At 33.9% G+C, this 14,005-nt stretch overlaps 1 protein-coding gene across 7 annotated transcripts in view; it reads left to right on the top strand.

The window, feature by feature from the left end:
* The window catches only part of Jmjd1c (jumonji domain containing 1C), a 299,325-nt gene that overhangs the window by 239,182 nt on the left and 46,138 nt on the right, over positions 1 to 14,005 (top strand). For 5 of the 7 annotated variants that reach the window (XR_007108716.1, XM_047552440.1, XM_047552442.1 and 2 more), the window contains one exon: positions 11,828 to 11,933. The exons of the other annotated variants lie outside the window; for them this stretch is intronic. Coding sequence is in view for 4 of the 5 variants with exons in the window: in XM_047552440.1 (XP_047408396.1) it covers positions 11,828 to 11,933 (106 nt within the window). In the remaining variant the exon portion in view is untranslated. The remainder of the gene's footprint in view (positions 1 to 11,827; positions 11,934 to 14,005) is intronic. 7 annotated transcript variants of the gene reach the window in all.

Below are 14,005 nucleotides of genomic sequence, written 5' to 3'. Positions count from 1 at the left end.
CCTACTCTTAAATAGCTGTTTCTTAAAAGCTGAAAAGAGATTTGTCCCATGAATCATAGACAGGTAGTTAGGAGATTAGTTTTTAAGTTATATTGAATGAAACCTAAGGATACTACTCATCTAGGATAATTGAAGAGTAGTAATGCCAACAATCCAGAAACATTTAATTTTTGGTTTTACATTGTTTTGCGAAGTAGCAAATGGGACTTCCATTGCATTTGTTTTGAGCTAAATTTGAGTTAGGTTGGCAAAACCTCAACCAAGTATTGGAAGTTTTTTCTCAGGGGTAGCAATGAAAAGATGGACTTTAAGAAAGTCCCAGGATATTTCCAATAACTTAATTTTTCTGTGAAGTTTTAGAAATTGATTGAATTTGTATGTGTGTGTGTGTTAATGTCAAGTTTCTTAAGTTGTAAAATTCTCAAAGTATTTAAAAAATAAGGCATTTGGGCTGGGATTGTGGCTAGTGGTGGAGCTCTTGCCTAGCATGCATGAGGCACCGGGTTCAGTCCTCAGCACCACGTACAAGACTAAATAAAATAAAGTTAAAAAATAATACGGCATTTAATCCTAGAATAATATCTGAAATACCACATCAGATTTTTTAAATTAATATAAAATATTTATTTTGCATAGGACTAAGTTAAAAATCACTGACTTAAATGTGTATTTTCTTGCTAGTTTTCTTTCCTAGAAAACATCAAAAAAAGGACTGGGAGTTTAGGCTCAGTGCATGCTTAACATGAACATGGCCCTGGGTTTAATCCCTACCACCAAACAATCTTACACACGAAAGTTCATTATCAAATATATATGAAACTGTTTATTCATACCAAAATCTGTTAATTAGTAAAGGAAATATTTTTCCTCTAACTCGGTTAATATTGAATTTTATGACTATTTATAATTACTATAAAATTGAAATTGACATCTAACAAGTTTTTTAAAAACTTTTTAGTGCATTATCATTAATAGTGGATTAGCAGAGGTATTATAAGAATTCAATGGAATAATGCCTTTTATAATTGAAACCATATTAATAAAATTACATTAAATAAATCTTACTTTTTATAGGCCCTTAACTCTGTTTTGGTTTTCTGAGGTGAATTTTTGAGATGGAACTCCTGGGAATAGAACCCAGAGCCTTGTACATACTAGGCAAACACTTTAACTTTGTTTTTAATACTGAGTTTGTATCATAATGGAAGTATTAAGAATGTTTTCAGGTGTATCAACAAAAGTTTTAAACTAGCTAAGTTTTTTATGGAATAAGGTCATTGTATTTAACTAACAGGTTGTATTGAAATTTTTAGTGAAATATTTTAAGTTTCCTATGATAGAATTTTATAGCAAAGGAAATTAGTATAATAATATGAGCAAATTGTTGACATTGGTCCGTGTTTTGCAATTTGAAACTTTTCTTCTTATTACTGCAAAATAAAACCTGTTCAGGAAAAACACAAAAGTCTAGCTAAGTAAAAAAGATGATCCATAATTCAGTTAGCCAAAGAAACTGCTATTAGCATTGCAATATATTTTTATGTATTTTTATTATGCATAAAGGTTATAAGGATATATCTCTGTAGGTACATATAATAGATGCAGGTCAATTAGAAAGTCATCACAGACTAGACAGAATGGGGATATGCAAAAATGAGAAAATTTAAAGAAAGTAACAGGTCTAGGGGTGTGGCTCGGCATCACACACAAAAAGGAAGTCAGACTATCTTTGTTCAAATCCTATTTAAAACCTATGTAAACCTAGCCAGTCATGGTTCCACATTCCTGTAATCCCAGCAACTCAGGAAGCTGAGACAGGAGAATTGAAAGTGAGAGAGGCTTGTTTCAGTAATTTAGCAAGACAATGTCTCAAAATAAGATAATAATAATAATAGTAATAAAGGACTGGGGATGTAGCTAGTAGCCCAGGGTTCATTTCCCACCACCTAAAAAAATAAAATCTATGTAACTTAATCTCTCCATGCTTCAATTTCCTTATCTGTAAATGGAGATAACAATACCTGCCTTCTTGGTCATTTTGAGAATAAATTGGCAAAATGAAGGTAAAAATATTTAGCATAGTGTCTGTTACATAGTAAATGCTACACTCATGAATGAATTCTGCAAACAAGGCTTTGAATATAATTGAGTAAAGTTATTCCTCTTAAAATTACTGTGTTAACCTTTCTGTTTGGAAAAATAATGAAGAAAAAGAATGTTTTTGTGATCTTTTGAGCCAAGATAGAATAGGGTTCTTTGGGGGGTGTGTTTGTATTTGTATTTGTAACCAGGGATTTAACCCTGGGGTTCTTCACTACTGAACCTACATCCCCTGTCCTTTTTTATTTTTTATTTTTGAGACAGGGTTTAGCCGAATTGCTGAGTCTGCCCCTGGCCTTGTGATTATTCCACCTCAACTCCCAAGACCCTCAGATTACAAGTTTGCACCACTGCACCCTGTTTAAGATAGTTTTTAAAAGCTATACCCAATTTCCTAGGTAGACTTCCTTTGGAGAAGTATTTTAATTCCTGGATATAAGTTCTGGCCTATATCATTTAAAAAAATTTTTAGTTACAGATGGACATAATAACTTTATTTTTTATGTGTTGCTGAAGATTGAACTCAGTGCCTTAAACATGCTAGGCAAGCTTAAACATGCTCTGCCACTGAGCCACAACTCCAACCCTATCATTAATTTTAGTTTGTTTACCTGGTAGATTTTAATTTTATTTTGATGTTAGAAGTGTTTTTTCCTTCTGATAGACATGAAATTTAAAATTTGGTTTTATTTAATTTTTTTCAGTACTAACATTATAGATGATGCTTCTGTAAGAGTCAATTATATGCTTAATAATTACGAGTTAATATGCTGTGAAGCATGCGAAAGCAGTGGTATTCAGATGAGCATATTTTAGTCTTTAATAGGTTAATTAAAACCTCTTAACTATAAAGTATTAAAATGTGGCAGCTTTTTCAGTTATTACTATATTACACGTGTATTTTTTGTATTGATAATTAGGTGAAAGTCTTCAGATCTAAATCACTCTTTCAAATGACAGTGTCAAAATTAACTAAAAAGAATGATTCAGAAAACTCATTGGAAATAGAGAACACTATAATTTAACACTTCATTTTTAATGAAGTTTACAGTAACATCTGAGTTTGTAAGAATTATAATTTCCCAAGTATTGCAACAGTGGAAAAATTTAAAAAGCAAATACAAAATGGACTGAACAGAATACAAATACAAAATGGTGTTTATATATGAAGTAAGAAAAATGATAAGGTAGCATCTCATTTGGGAAATTATGAGCCCAAAAAAACAACTAAAATCTTGAGACGTTAGAACATTTTTATACTTATTCATGGTATAAAATAGAACCATTTCCTCTTTAGTAATTCATGATATAAATAATGGCAAGTAATACCACAAATGGAAATTCTAAAGAGAGGTTCCTGAAATACTTGGATGTGTAATAGCAAATGGCCTACAATGTTGATAAGCTTCAAGGTAGATGTTTTTGAGGATTATAGACTTTTTTTCCTCTTTTTCTGATTTGTTAATGCTTCTAGGATCGATCCATCTATACTTAGCTGTACTGATTCTCTGGAATGAATTTTTTTTTATTTTTACAGTGTGCATTTTGATTCATTAGACACAAATGGGGTACAAGTTTTCATTTCTGTGGTTGCACACAATGTAGTGGAATGAATTATTAAACAGTATTTTCCATTTTTATTTCCTTTTACATGTGAAGATAGTGTTATTCTAAAGGGCTAAATACAATTTTAAAATTTAACATTCACGTGCTTTTATAACATTTTCTGAAACTAGGAGCCATGAGCTATGGCAAATAACATTTTTAAAGATCATTGGTTATCTTAACAGGGATAACTTCAGAAAGAGTATGAACATGATCTAAAAAGAGAATGCTTTTATAATAATATATTGACAAGAGGAATGATAAAACTGACAAAAACTTTAGAAGAATCAAAGTAAGTCCTTATATATAAGAGATACCTATTTCCTTATTTTATATGCTTGCAACCATAGCATTGTCTTCGCCACCTTTAGATTCATGGCAGACCTAGGGCTTGCTCCTTGATTTCTGCATGTGTTTGGTAAGAACTTCGTAAGACCACCCCAAGCCTGCTCTTAAAGCTTGCTTTGTAAAAAGCAAAATTTAACCTGGCATAGTCGCAAATGCTTAGAGTCCCAGCAAATTTGGAGGGTTGAAAGGCCAAGGCCACCCTCAGCAATTTAGCAAGGCTTTGTCTCAAAAAAGGTAAAAGGAACTGAGATGCAGCTCAGTAATAAAGCACCCCTGGGTTCTATCCTAGTTGTGAGGGGCAGGGGAGGAAATCTTAATTGCTATTGAAGTCAGTTTTGTCTTCTGAACTGGCTGTTATAAATATTTTAGGGTTTGGGATGTTGCAGTTGTAGTTTGGGGGTAGAGCACTTGCCTAGCATGTGTGAAGAAGGCACTGGTTTGATCCTCAGTACCACAAAAAAATAAATGAATAATATAAAGGTATTGTGTCCATCTACTACTAAAAAAAATTTTTAAAGAAATATTTTAGAATTTGGGGTACTACTCATTGGTAAAGCATATGCTTAACATGTGTGAGACCCTAGGTTCTATCTCTACTGCCCACCCCAAGAAAGAAATGAGGGAAAAATCATATCACTCAAAAAATAACCGTCTGTAGCATCTTATACTCATCAGCCATTGAAGGAACTAGAAAGCTAAAAATTAACTCCCTATAAGAGCCTCTTCTCCCTATCAGCCCCATTTTTCAGATGAATAGTTGTTGTTCCTTTAGGGCACGGTATAAATTAAATCATTGATTTGATAAATTGCCATCTCATGGAGAAAACATTAATTTTAAATCTTAACCCCTAACTAGAGATTTTACAAGAGTGTGTGCGGAATGTTTATAATCCTCTAAACCACCTTGGCAAATGCAGCTCAGATTGAATTAGGTTCTCATTTTTTGAAATGGACATAACATTTAGCTCTAGGATCCTATAATGTTTGTTTAGCTTGAAGAATATTAAATAATTGGTTAGTCTGTTAAGTTCTTACAATTAAACGATGACAGTGTGAAAATGGATGGTATATAAGAAAAAAATGTGGAGGGAAAGAGGTGGTTGTGGTTTCACGTCATGCATGGACAAACTTAAGAATTTTTTTTTTTTTCTTTTTTCTTTTTTTGAAAGAAGGGATACTGGGGTCTGAACTCAGTTGTGTTCTACCTCTGAGCTATATCCCCCATCCTTTTTGGAGTCAGGATCTTGCTAAGTTCCCCAGGCAGACTTTGAACTTGAGATCCTCCTGCCTCAACCTCCCAAGTAGTTGGGATTGCAGGTATGTGCCACCATGCCTGACATCTCTTTGTGTTTCTGAATTAATAGCAACTTCTAATGCCAGGAATACTTTCTAAAAAGCTCATGTTTAAGAAGTACAGATGATCAGAATGTTGGCATTTGCTATTTTTCCTTAATACAGTAATCTTTTTTAACTGTTCTAAAAATTCACCTAAATGTCGTTTTGATACTATTTCATTAATAACATCAGATGTCCTTGGAATTCCATTGTATTAATACTGTTTACATCACCTCTATTAAATTCTCCATGTGGCTTCAGCATATAAATAATTTAGAAGGAATGAGTGTGTTTCATGTCATCTCCTTGATGATGAGTGGGAGAAAATTACATGGGTACTATAAAATAATAGCCTAGTCACTCCTTCTGCCATTGGAAGTATTTATGTATAATTATTTTGTTGTCGTTTTCAGTAGTGCGTTTCACTATTGTTGCCCAGGCTGATCTGGAACTCCTGGGCTCAGGTGATCCTGCCTCCTTAGCCTCCCAAGTTGCTGGGATTACAGATGCTTGCCACCATTCCCAGCTTTTAATTGTTTTTGAAAGAGAAATTTCATTGTTGTCATTTACATTATACTCTAGATTCTAGGCTTCTAAATTATCCAAATAAACCAGGAGTGATGAAATCTTCCATAAACAGAAAATAATTTTCTCTTGCTTTTAATTTTTTTTTCTTTTTTGGGGGGGGGGGGAGGGGGCGGTGGGTCTGGTGATCCAACCCAGGGTTTCCACACATGCTAAGCAAGCAAGGACTCTCCCACTTACAGTATACCCAATTTCTCAATGCATATACTCATTTTTACCTTACTGTGGAGTGTAGAGCAGTGGATGGTACCAACCTTTGTATATAGAAATTGTCGTTGGCCTAAAGGAGGAAACCTTATCTTTCAAAGTAGATTTTTTTTCCCTAAATTATCTACACTAAAATTAAGTACATCAAGGAAGTGTATGCTAAACATCAAAGAATGTATCAGGGAAACTCATTTACTTGCAAAGTTTTAAAAGATTTATTTGAAATATTTTTTTCTTTAATTACTAATGAAAGGGATTTGTACTATTTTCTAGGGTCATAAATGTACATAATTCAGTCATTTGTGGAATACAGTTAATTTCATAATATTACATTGCCTTAATGTAGGAGTTTTAAATCTTCCTTTGTAGTAGGTGGGTTTTTGTTTTTGTTTTGTTTTGTTTTACTAGGAATTGAACTCAGGGATGTTCTACCACTGAGCTACATCCCAATTCTTTTTATTTTGAGACAGAACCTTGCTATGGCTGAGACTGGCCTTGAACTTAAAATCTTACTGCCTCAGCCTTGTGAGTTGCTGGGATTGCAGGTATGCATCATCGTGCCACCCTCCTAAATTTGTTCTCATTTCAGTTCAGGGGTAGGCTAATTCCAGCCTACCTGCCTTACATTTTTGTAAGACCTTTTTATCCTCCCCCTCCCCCTGTAGTGCTAAGGATTGAACTCATGGCATCGTACATATTAAGTGAGCACTCCTACTGCTGATCCACATCCCCAGCCTTACATTTTTAAATGATTGAAAAAAATCAAAAGAATAATAATATGTCATGGCCTTTGAAAAGTCTGAAATTTAAATTTTATAGAATGCCAGTATATGAAACTCTATTAGAACACAGCATGCTTGCTTACTTATATATTATTTTTCATATCATTTGACTACCTTTCTGCTATAATAGCAGAATTGAGTAGCCATGATAGAAATGTATGACCCACAAGTATAAGATGCATACTGACTGATCTTACCTAACATTCTTTGGTTCCTTAAAAAATTTTTTTTGTCAACCTTTGTTTAAAATCATGAAACTATACAGAAGCCCTCAGTGGTACCTGTATTTAATTAAATTGCAGGATTTGGTATGTTAGGAATTGATGTCAGTCTTGACTTACAGGAACTTAACATTCCTTTTTTTAACTATTGGCCAGCAACTCCAAGGATCTAAGGACAAGCAATCTTTTGTAATTTTGGTAACCATGAATTTAAGTTTATGACTTACAAAACTGGTATGGCAAACATGTTCATTCACCTGACCTGATATTTAAGGTACAAATGGTTTCTTTTATGGTAACTCCTATAAAATGCAATCAAAGGTGGTTTATGGGAGAAATTTAATACAGTGTGATTTAAGCAGCTCACTGGATGTCACACAGAGGTCAAGGGTTTTATCGAAGGGGGAAAATATTCCATTAATAAACCACACATCAAAATCAGTTTGAAAGTGGGTATTGGATTATTCCCTGTCAGAAATTATACAGTGAAGCAGCTGCATCAGTTTTGTGACTTTTTTTTAAAATCAAAGTGCTATTCTAGACATCAACTGGAAGTTTAGAGTTATTTTTTCTTTTGAACTAAGTAGGAAGTAGAGAACCATTTAAAATGAGGTTAGTCCGATATTCTTAATGTCCAGGTACAGATTCCAATATGCTTTTAACTCCGTGATGGTATTCTATACACATGAAGAAAAACTTTGCATTTTGACTATCCCAAATACTAATTCATGACAGTGTTTCCCTAGAAGTACATAATTTGGATATTTGTAGATTATGATTAAGGCACGTCACCAAAGCTATTTTTTCTCTTTTATGCTTTTCTGATTATAAGATTATATGAGTTTACCATCGTAAGCTGTTGCTCTTTGACAAGTGTTCAAGTATTGCTATGTATGGTATTTTATGTAACCACTGTTAGAATTTTACAAAAAGATAGCTTCCATTTAAATAATGTCTTTTACTTCATTTTACCCATTCTGTCTTTGTAAAACATTACCTTTCACCTTATAAGCATAATGGAGAGAGAGGAGTGGTGGGGAGAGAGAGGGAAACAGACATCAAGTATTCTTTATCATTTACTGATTTTAACCAAGGAACATACTATATGAAAAGGGTATAGTAATTTCAGCCCACAAGTTGTTATAAAAATTGATAATGTATGGAAATACCCAACATGGTGTTAGGCACAATCTTGTTTGCTCTTTTTGTTACTACATTACAGTACCCAGCTGTTCATTTAGAGCCAACTTTTGTCTTTGCAAAAGGAAGAACAAAGAACTGAACAGTAAATAAACTCTAGAACTTTATTTAAGATGTTGTTTTGAACTTCATGTTTTCTATATAAGTTTTCAATAAGGTGAATCTTGCTGAACTGATCTTTCCCATTTGTCACTTGCTGGAAGTTATGACTAGGAGTTTCAAATAGTATACAGTTATGGAAAAGGGGAGGTTCATAGAAGATTCTATTCTTTCACTACCTGGGTGACTTCTTTGGGAAAAATTTCAGAAAATACTTTTTGTTATTTAAGATAAAACTCTGTATATAGATTACTGCTTGCAGTTTCTGTCTTAAAAGTATGAAAAGTAAACTACTGTGTGTTAAATTTTGTTTGGTGTGTGTGTGTGTGTGTGTCTTGGTGGGAGATGTTTGTTTGTACTGGGGCTGGAACCCAGGGATATTTTACCAATGAGCTACATCCCCCAGTTCTTTAATATTTTATTTTGAAACAGGGTCTTGCTAAGTTGCTTAGGGGCCCACTAAGTTGCTGAGGTTGGTCTTGAACTTGTGGTCTTTTTGCCTTGGCCTCCCCAGTCACTGAGTTTACAGGTATACGCCCTGGCACCCACCTAAATTGTTTTATAACATCATAAGAGCTCAAGACACAGCTGAAATTCAGGTTTTGTGGGATTTTGTTTGTTTGGTACCAGGGATTGAATGCAGACCAACGCTTAACCTGTAAGTCACATCTGTAACCCCTTTTTAATTTAGAGACAGGGCCTTGTTGAGTTGCTTAGGGCCTCACTAAGTTGCTGAGGCTGGCTTTGAACTCACAATCCTTCTGCCTCATCCTCCTCAGCTACTGGGATTGCAGGTATATGTTGCAGGTGTGTGCCAATGCTTCTGACTCTCTTGGTGACTTTTTAATTATAGATTCTTAATGTCTAAGTCAGCTTTATGGGCTTAATATTTGATTTTTAGCACCTTCACAAAATTGTTTAGGTCAACACTTAGAAAAAAAGAATCTTCATTTGTCTCTGTTTCCAAAGTTACTCATTTAGCCTTTTGTGGGCCTCTTTAAAATGGACATGTTGATGTAACAGAACACATGGACCAGGAGTAGTTCAGCAACAACATGCTTGTCATAAACCAGGCAGTGTCTTAGGACAATTCGAATGGGTTTTATTTAACTGAGTAATTGTTACTGCCATAGATAATTCAGAATTGAATTTTTTTAAAAATTAATTAGTCGGATATGTTGGATACGTGTATCCCAGCTACTTGGGAGACTGAGACAGGAATATCACAAGTTCAAGGTCAGCCTCAGTAAATTAGGGAGAGATCCTGTCTCACAAAGAGCTGGGGGTATAGCCTCAGTGGTATCACAAAAACTAAATTTAAAAAATAATAATAACAGTAAAAATTAATTTCAGTACTTTAAAAAAAAACCTTGTTTTTAAATTTCTTATTTTGATATGGGATCTCATTTAGTTGTCAAGACTAGCCTATAACTTGAAATCTCTCTGTGCCCTGGGATTACAGGCATGTGCCACTGTGCACAGTTTCAGTGCTTTAAAAATTTTATAACAAACAGGATGGAGGCAGATATTAGTAACTCTGCTTTATAGATGAGGAAACTGATGCACAGAAATTTGAGCTTATCTGTAAGTAAGGTCATATCAGGAAAGAGACTCACATTATAATGATCTTGGAAACCACTCAGTACTTTAACTTGTTGAATAAATACAAATATATTTGAACAAATCAATTTTATATTCCAGTGGTTATATGTTATAAAATTTCAACATCAGCAATTGTTAGGTGTATAATGCTACTTTATAAGTAGTTATAACTCTCTGTATAGTAATAAATATATGAATGGGAATGTGTGGAAGCTAACATGGAGATAATTTTGTTAGAATTTGTAGCTGTCAGAGCAATCTGAAAATGGTAGTTGTTTTCCATAGAAAAAGATTCCTGTATTCAATTTGTCATATACTGAACTGTCAGCCAGTATGTATCAGGAGGGGGTAGAGTACTAGAGAACTTGTGATATTTTCTGTTCTAAAAGTGATGAGATTATCTAATAGTGCAGTATATTGCTGCTATTGTTTTGTTTCTGGTGCCGAGCATTGAATCCAGAGCCTCATGCATGCTAAGCATATGCTTCATCACTGAACTACACCCCCAGACCCTGTAGTATATTATTATGTGAATGGTTAAAATTTTTAAAAAAGGAATTACTTCTGCCTTTGGCTTTTACTAGCTCTAAGAGACATAATAGATAGACTAATACAGTATTATTCCAAAAATGCAGAGTAGTGACTTAAAGCAGTGATGGATGAGAAAGCAAATTTTTACTTGGATAGACTTTGAAATGAAGGAGTGAAGTATGACTTGCTTGATTAGAAGTTTTACTTTTTACTCTTCAGCCATCTTTTTTTAATCTAAATTACTAGATTGTTTTTATTTACCAGGTGTAATTCCCTGATTTAGCACCTTGTTAATTCTGATTTCCATAATCTGCCAGTCCACTTTTAAAGTAGTCCCAAATTGACAGTGCTATTTTCTCACCAGTTAACTTTAGAGCTCCTGCAGCCAGTCTCAAATGCAGGTGCAGCAAAGGTGCTTTGAAAGAAAGAAAACAGAAAGTGATGGCCTGGGACTAGCTGATCATGGGAAACCATGTGACTGTGATTGTTTCTGTGGTCTAGATCCACCTAGTTCTGAGGATAATATCATGAATAATCCAATTTTAATTACCTGAATGCTTTGGTACCGACTTAAACTAGAAGTTTTAGTAGTGAAGTTATGGTCAGGTGAGTTTGACCAGAAATGAATTTGATGACATTTAAAATCAGGACAGTAACTGGTAGTTTCAAATGCTAATGTTTGGGCATCATTGGGGGTGGTAATTCACATGCACACATTCACTGTTAATAAAATATTGCATTATTTTGCCACAGACCTTGGATTACCTGAGATACATTTTAACTTCAGATAGTAAAAATACTGAGCGGGGGGGGGGCATGACTTTAGTGGTAGAGTGTTTGCCTAGTATGCTTGAGGTAAGATCCTAGGTTCAGTCCCCAAACTGTAAACAGCAGCAGCAACAACAAGAAAAAGAAGTAAAATTCTTAGAAAGCTGATCAGAATAAGACTATACTTAAAAAGTTAGAAAACACATGACTAAATTTCTAATTTTGACTGTAGAACATTGTTGTCAAGGATCATATCCTTGACAGTAATTTCTTGTGCTCAGTTGTTAACATAATTTCTCATAAACTACAACTTTGAATTTTTGGTATTACATACATTTAGATCAAGAAGATTTCTCAAGTCTTTGGACATATAAAAGGGAAAGTTGGTAACATAAATGTTAGGAGAGCATAATATGGACCTTTTCTTTTAATCTATAATTCTAGGACGACATAGACAGCCTAAACCCAGTTCTCAGGGACAACCCGCAACTTCACGAGGAAGTGAAAGTCTGGGTAAAGGAACAAAAGGTTCAGGAGATTTTTATGCAAGGTAACTATTTCGAAATTATGCATTATTGGGGGGGTGGGACTAGGCATACATATATGTCTTTGGTTGTTCAGTTATATGCAATGTAAATGAAAGAGCCAATAATTTCAATTCTATATAGTCCAAATGAAAAATAATTGCAGTATTGTGATAATTTTGATAGCTTGTGATTCTACCAGTTTTCAAATAACTAATTTGAACTAAATTCTTGGCCTGAAGTTATAACTGCACAGGTGTTTTGTTGAATGGAAAATTTTCATGAAACAGAATGCTTTAGGTGTGTGAAGAAAGCATTGTTTGCATAAAGGGTTACCCAGAGCCACGATTGGTTTCCTTTGAAAAATGCTACTGGTATCTGATATAAGTAGCCTGTTTCACTACACCTTTTTCAACACTTACCTCATTACTAGTCATAGTTTTGTTTCCTTTGTTTACTAAGTTACGGGTTTGTCTACAACATGTGAACTTCAAACTAGTGATGTTTTATAATTCCTAGTAATTCTCTTTTTTGTCAGTAAAATTATATATCATAGATGTAAGCTTCTTGTAAAATTGAATTGAAACTGAGACATTATGGCATGAACTGTTGATATATTGTTGAATGTTAAGAATAGTTTTTTAAAATTCCCATATTTATCTCAAGCCTCAGTATCCATGCCATTAAGCATTAATAGAAGTAATGTCAGTTGTGACTGTTTCACTTTATATGGTTACATATAGCAGCAGATCATGTATATATTAAATGTTTCTTAACATAAATATTTATAACAAAAATCAACTATTTCAATGATCACCCATGACTGATCCTGCCCAGTCTACACCTCCTTTTGCTTCTATCAAATTTCAGCATCACCTTTTTCTATCCATTTTTTAAATAAAGCTACCATATTGTGATAATGCCATACAAAAATTTAGTTTCTTATCAAATAATGGAGAACCAGCTTGAGATTTCCAGTTGTCTTATAAATGTCAAATGATTTTAATAGATTTTATTTATTTTTCTTAAAAATCAGGAGATCCAGAAAGAGGGTCCACATGTTGTGATTGCTTGGTATGACCCTCTCCTTCCCCATTTTTCTCTTTCTGCAGTTTATTTGTTGAAGAAGCCCAACTAATACTTTAAAAATAAATAAATAAATGTTTCCTTGAATCCTGTGAGGAAAAAAGATTAAGGCATTAATATCCCCTATTCATTTTAGACAGAATTGTGTGAGGCAGATTACAAACTGCTTAGTTTAGTGTTTTTAGTGTTGGGAATAAGCCAGTGGAAGTGGCTTTCTAATGGTAATTAAAAACTGATCACTTTGTGTTATTCTCTAACCATTTTCTGTATTACTTAGAAAAAAATAATATGGGGTCTTACTCTTCCCATAGTTAGAAAAGACTAAAGTTTATATAATAATAGATAGTGAATAGCATTTATGCATCACCTTCCTTAAAATATAGCCAGTGATTATCTTCATTTTTTTCTAGATCAAGATGTTCAATTTGTAAGTCATGGATTGTTGTTTTTGTTTTGGTGGTAGTGCAGGGGATCAAACCCAGGGCCTTTTACATGCTTGTCAAGTGCTCTGCCATTGAGCCACATCCCCAGCCCTTTTTTATTTTATTTTTGAGGTAGTGTCTTAGTAAGTTGTCCAGTCTGGCCTTGAACCTGTTGATCCTCTTGAATTGACCTTCTTCAGTGACTACAATTTCAGGAGTGCACCACTGCACCCAGCTGTGCATTAGATGTTTTAGGCAGCTATTGGCATCACTCTTTTTCTTTTTTCTTCTTCTTTTTTTTTAAATTGCAAATAAGTAAGTGTTAAACCATTTGGTGGTATTTTGAGTCTGTTAAATCTAGAACAAAGAGCATCAGTCTAGGAATCAGAAAAATAAGTTCCATCCCAACTCTTTGACTTCAGGTTTTACTTAACCTATTAATTTCACTTCCTTGGTTTTTATAAAGAGATCACAATACCTAAGAGTTAGAGAGGATTAAATAAGTACTTGGAAATTTTGAAATTTTTTTTGTAATTGTTATTATAGAATACTATTATTAATGTGCAACAGTCTCCCCACCCTCCACATTT

This window comes from Sciurus carolinensis, chromosome 5, assembly GCF_902686445.1.
Source record: "Sciurus carolinensis chromosome 5, mSciCar1.2, whole genome shotgun sequence".
NCBI classification, from domain to species: domain Eukaryota; kingdom Metazoa; phylum Chordata; class Mammalia; order Rodentia; family Sciuridae; genus Sciurus; species Sciurus carolinensis.
This window is presented reverse-complemented; position numbering and strand designations above follow the sequence as displayed.